The 5476-nt window shown below is 47.5% G+C and overlaps 1 protein-coding gene across 1 annotated transcript; it reads left to right on the top strand.

Annotated features, from left to right (window-relative positions):
* The first annotated feature begins 228 nt into the window (after nucleotides 1-228).
* On the top strand, nucleotides 229-4169 carry SLC25A4 (solute carrier family 25 member 4). The gene is made up of 4 exons (XM_012784937.3): nucleotides 229-423; nucleotides 1675-2161; nucleotides 2679-2819; nucleotides 3689-4169. Exons 1-4 carry the CDS (start codon nucleotides 313-315, stop codon nucleotides 3844-3846), a joined length of 897 nt encoding a protein of 298 aa, XP_012640391.1. The 5' UTR covers nucleotides 229-312; the 3' UTR covers nucleotides 3847-4169.
* Nucleotides 4170-5476: the final 1307 nt, after the last annotated feature.

Raw genomic sequence — 5476 nt, 5'->3', positions numbered from 1 at the left:
ACAGATAACATGAATTTGCCCTTTAAACGTCCCAAGCTGAAGCACAGCCCCCGGCCCACCCCTGGCCGCCGGAAGCGCCTTCGCCCCCGATGCCCTCTGCAGAGGAGGCCCCGGGCGGGGCGTGCGGGCACCTGCCGGGCCAATGCGCAGCGCGCGCGCCGGCCCGGGCCCGCCTCCTCTCGCGAGACGCCGCGCGGGGCATATAAGGAGGGCTGCGGGCGAGGCGAGCGGCCCCTCCGCATCGCGCAGGGACGGGCACGGGCACGGGCGCGAGCGCGGCGCGGTGCAGGCTCTGTGCGTGCGGCTGTCACCATGGGCGATCAAGCTTTGAGCTTCCTGAAGGACTTCCTGGCAGGTGGCATCGCCGCTGCCGTCTCCAAGACCGCGGTCGCCCCCATCGAGAGGGTCAAACTGCTGCTGCAGGTGAGCGCGGGCGCGGGCGCGGGCGCGGGGTGCGGGCGGGCGCCGGGCTGCGGCGCGAGCTGCGGGGCGCGGGCGCGAGCGCCGCGGGGACCTGCGCTAGGCCACAGGCCCGCGCCCGGCCTGCGCGAAGGGGAAGGTGCCCTCTGCGCCGAGACAGGTCCCGCGTCAGTCGCAGATTCCTGGTGTCGGGTGGCGCCCAGCGTTCGGGTGTCTATATATGGAAACCCACCCGGAGTGGTTCGCTGCGAGCCAGCTCCTGCGCCGTGACAGCACCGGCTCCACTACGGCCTCTGAGGCCGGCCTCTCCTTTTGATTTCCAATATCCCTTGCACCTTCTTATCTGCATATACCTTTCACATTACAAAAATAAAAATAATTAACTCAAGAACTCGCTTGCTGTGTCCCACGCACCGTGCTGTGTAGGCTGACATACATTATTTCATTCATCTTTATATAACCTCTCTAAGACAGATGAAGCTGAGAGGTTTTGAGAGATTAAGAAAATGTTTTCAGAATAAACTCAGATCACCTTATTTATACTCCCCCCCCCCCAATTTTTTCCTCCCCTACCTGGTCACTGAATGGCTTGTCATCATCCCACCTGTCCTGTTTTTCTCCACCTGTCCAAAAGGCGAGGGCCCCTCAATGACGAAAAGCCTGAATTTGAGAGTCAAAATTATCAGCAACAAAAACCTCAATAAATGGCTTACAACGACAGCCTCTCAATAATTGATTACTTGGATAATCTGCTTGAAAATTTGGGGGGGGGGTCTAATGCCTTTTGGATTTATTCTCCTTCCTCTGTTAGAGCATCTACTACTCAGAGATCCTCATCTCAAGGGAGACCAGAGTGACACCGAGGAATTGTCCTCTCCTGCCTACTCTATTAAATTGGGAGCCCTTTGGGGCAGGAATCTTTATTCATTTCTCTCTCTCAGTAAGCCCCTAGTACAGTTCTTGAAAATGCAATAAATGACTAGCCATTCATTCTTTCTATAATTAAATAACCTCTTTTTAAGTTTATTTGGTGCCAAAACATTTTTCTGGACTGTTCTGATAACAGGCAAAATTGAACCATTTTGGTTTATTATCCAGGTAACTAACATTTATTTATTTTCCTCAATATCCATTTGATTTCCTCCTACTCTTTTTTTCTTCAAAAGGCAATCTAGGAAGTGCAAACCTCCTTTTTCTTCTGTCCTCTTCCCTTCTCTCTGCCCTGCCTGTCCTCTGTCCCTCCCCGCACCCCAGGTCCAGCATGCCAGCAAACAGATCAGTGCTGAGAAGCAGTACAAAGGGATCATTGATTGCGTGGTGAGAATCCCCAAGGAGCAGGGATTTCTCTCCTTCTGGAGGGGTAACCTGGCCAACGTGATCCGTTACTTCCCCACCCAAGCTCTCAACTTCGCCTTCAAGGACAAGTACAAGCAGATCTTCCTGGGGGGCGTGGATCGGCATAAGCAGTTCTGGCGCTACTTTGCTGGTAACCTGGCTTCCGGTGGGGCCGCCGGGGCCACCTCCCTTTGCTTTGTCTACCCGCTGGACTTTGCTAGGACCAGGTTGGCTGCCGACGTGGGCAAGGGCGCCGCCCAGCGTGAGTTCTCTGGCCTGGGCAACTGTATCACCAAGATCTTCAAGTCCGATGGCCTCAAGGGTCTCTACCAGGGCTTCAACGTCTCTGTCCAGGGCATCATTATCTACAGAGCTGCTTACTTCGGCGTCTACGATACTGCCAAAGGTGAGAGGGGCTTGGGGGATGGGCATGTGGAGAGAGGATCCTCTGGAACTCACAGTGGACTTTATTAATCTTGTTTTTTCCCAAGTCTCTGGGCTAAGCCAAGGCTTCTAAACGAGGAGGTGGTATGGTGTGGACAAATTAATAGCTAAAGGAATCTCTATGTCCTCTACCAAAATAAACTCTGGCCTGGAGTTATTCAGAGAGGAAGAAGGTGGAGCCTAACTCCCCTTGACAGGGCCCAAAGCCCTGTCAGTGATCCGTGATCAGTGACCTGAAGCCACTTCGGCATGCCCTGTGTCCTGAGCAGAACGCTGGCTTCCCTGGATCCAGAGAGGGCAGCAACCAACTTGGGTTGGCTGCCTGGTCACACGTGAGAAGCCTCATAAGTGCAGGTTCTTCCTGCAGGGCAGAGCGTGGAGTTGGAGGGGCAGCGTCCTCGTCCTCCCTCCGCCTGCCTTTTGCTGAGCTGCCGAGACAAACCCCTCATAGCCATTTGGCTTCTTGGCTCTGCCCACAGGGATGCTGCCTGACCCCAAGAATGTGCACATTTTTGTGAGCTGGATGATTGCCCAGAGCGTGACGGCCGTTGCTGGGCTGGTGTCCTACCCTTTTGACACTGTTCGTCGTAGGATGATGATGCAGTCTGGTCGGAAAGGGGGTAAGCCTGAGCTCTGCTGAGCTAAGTCTTCCTTATTCTTCACCAAAGGAGAACAGTATTCATTATTCTCAATTCTTCATTATTCAAAATTACTTGTCAAAATTATTTGATAGCAACTTAGGGGGAAAAGATGGTGTCAATTACCCTCAACATTCTTAACTACTTTTTATTAAAGAGCTGATAAGAACATTAAAATGAGATATTTTACTTTGTATCCCGCATTATGGAGACCTTAGCCTCCATGTGAACATGAAGAAAAAGAATTAACTGTTTGTTTAAAAAGAATTCTTGCTTCCCTTGTCTAATTATTACAAGTGTTAGGGGAGACGGTGTTTTAGCTGGGTGAGAGATGGCCGGACGCAGTGTGTTGTTGCGAGAGAAAACGGTTTGGCTTCTACAGGGTGAAACATGAAATTGCCATTTTTCAAGTCAAAAACAGTCAAATGTTAGCCATTTCATAGGGTTCAATCTAATAGCTATACCTTTTTATTTTAACTGTGTAACTTTGGGTAGTACAATCTGAGAGCAGGCCTCACTTTTCTCACCCATAAAGAAGGTGACCACGTAGCATAATCCTCCGGCTCCAGCCTGCTCCCTTCCTGTTTTACAGTTGCACAGTCTGTGAATTGACTGGTTACTCGCCCCACTTCTTCAGTGATCTTGAATTAACAGAGTAGGAATGACAGGAGTCCTAGCCTAACAGTTAAGCGAGGAAGGAGATGTCCAGTTGAATGTTGCATAGAGCTGGGGCTTAATGCCCAAGTGATCTTAATTTTACAAAACAGATGACATAGTGTGCAGATGTCTTTCAGGGGAAAAGTCTCTTTCCTCCTGCGTTACGGAGCCCTCACCAACATTTGTTTCCACAGCTGATATCATGTACACGGGGACAATCGACTGCTGGAGGAAGATTGCGAAAGATGAAGGAGCCAAGGCCTTCTTCAAGGGTGCCTGGTCCAATGTGTTGAGAGGCATGGGTGGTGCTTTTGTATTGGTATTGTATGACGAGATCAAAAAATACGTTTAATTGCAATTAAAACGCAAGTTCACTGGTGTGCAGTGAACTTGATCCATAAATTCACAGATCCATTGTGTGGTTTAATCGACTATTCCTAGGGGAAGTAAAAAGACATCCTAGGATAGAACCAGACCAAAAGGGATACCTCAGAAAAAATGCTTCATTGAGGGTGTTCATTAAACCACACATGTATTTTGTATTCATTTTACATTTAAATTCTCACAGCAAATAGAAAATAACTTATCATACATGTTCAATTAACTGAAGAACTGATAATGAAGAAATGACTGAATTTGAAACACCAATAAAGACCACTTATTGCACATTCTCTATTTTATTGAACTCTCATTGACTACTAAATGCATTAAAAAGACCATAAATGCATATTTTCTTTTCAAAATTTTTTTCCTGGGGTGTATCCATCTGATTTTTATTTTTTAAATTTTTTCGTAAATGCATATTTTCTAGCATGACTCATTTATCAATCAGTGACTAAGCTTCTAAATGTCTGGTATTACACTGATTATGTATTATATGAGTAACTACAATGGTTAAAGTTCTGATTTTCTCTCTTTTTTTCCCCTTCCTTTCCTTTCCCTCCCCACTCCACCAGAGTTCTGATTTTCAAACTTAGGTTATGTACTCTCTTTATCTTACCTCACCCAGTGTTGCTGTAGGCTTGAAAGTGGTAACATGGAATGTGGCTTCCATATATCTCACCTTATTTTATGCACTTTCATGCAGAATTCTGAGGCTGGGTGGTGGCTCTCACCCGTAATCTAGCACTCTGGGAGGTTGAGGTGGGAGGATCACTTAAGGTCAGGAGTTTGAGACCAGCCTGAGCAAGAGCAAGGCCCTGTCTCTACTCAAAATAGAAAATATTAGGGCGTGATGCTGAGACAGGAGGAACAGTTGAGCCTAGGAGTTCAATACTGCAGTGAGCTATGATGATGCCAGTGTACTCCAGCCTAAGTGCAGAGACTCTCAAAAAAAGAAAGAAAAAAATAGAATTCTGAGATTCTGCTAAAAGCTTTAGCTTTAAAAATTTTGCATGATTAGTGCTCTGTTTTAGTCCTTTTAGAGAATTGTAATACTTAGAATTTTATGAAAGTGGATAGTGTTCATTGAAAATCAGTTTAGTTCAGGCTGTAACAAAGTACCATACACTGGCGGGCTTATAGGCAACAGACACTTATTTCTTACAGTTCTGTAGCCTGGAGGTCCAACACTAAGGTGCCACCATGGTCAGGTTCTAGTGAGGGCCCTCCTCCGGGTGTAGACTACTGACTTCTTGTATCCACAAGTGGTGGGAAGAGAGTGAGAGCTCTCTGGGTCCCTTTGATCAGGGCACTAATCCTATCCATGAGGGTTCAACACTCCTGACCTAATCACCTAATCACCCAAAGGCCCCACCTCCAATAACCTCCACAGTGAGGGCTAGGATTTCAACATATGAATTTTGGGGGGACACAAACATTAGGTCTATAATATCAGTTATAAAGCCAGTATTTAATACCTGTTAGGCTCTGTGGAAGACAGAAAAACAGGAACCTGCCCTAAAAGAAGTTTAAGTGATGGGGCGGGTGAAATGTTAAATGAATTAATGAGAAATAGGAGGAGGGAAATGAAATGGAGGAAG

Source organism: Microcebus murinus, chromosome 15 (genome assembly GCF_040939455.1).
Source record: "Microcebus murinus isolate Inina chromosome 15, M.murinus_Inina_mat1.0, whole genome shotgun sequence".
NCBI lineage: Eukaryota > Metazoa > Chordata > Mammalia > Primates > Cheirogaleidae > Microcebus > Microcebus murinus.
The sequence above is the reverse complement of the archived record's forward strand: the minus strand, read 5'-3'. Positions and strand labels throughout refer to the sequence as shown.

What these genes read in the sequence shown, in the direction of transcription:
- SLC25A4 (XM_012784937.3), top strand. Translation starts at nt 313, where the DNA reads ATGGGCGATCAAGCTTTGAGCTTCCTGAAGGACTTCCTGGCAGGTGGC. An exon ending in GGGTCAAACTGCTGCTGCAG is followed by an intron (nt 424 to 1,674) that starts GTGAGCGCGGGC and finishes CCCGCACCCCAG; the next exon opens with GTCCAGCATGCCAGCAAACA. An exon ending in CGTCTACGATACTGCCAAAG is followed by an intron (nt 2,162 to 2,678) that starts GTGAGAGGGGCT and finishes CTCTGCCCACAG; the next exon opens with GGATGCTGCCTGACCCCAAG.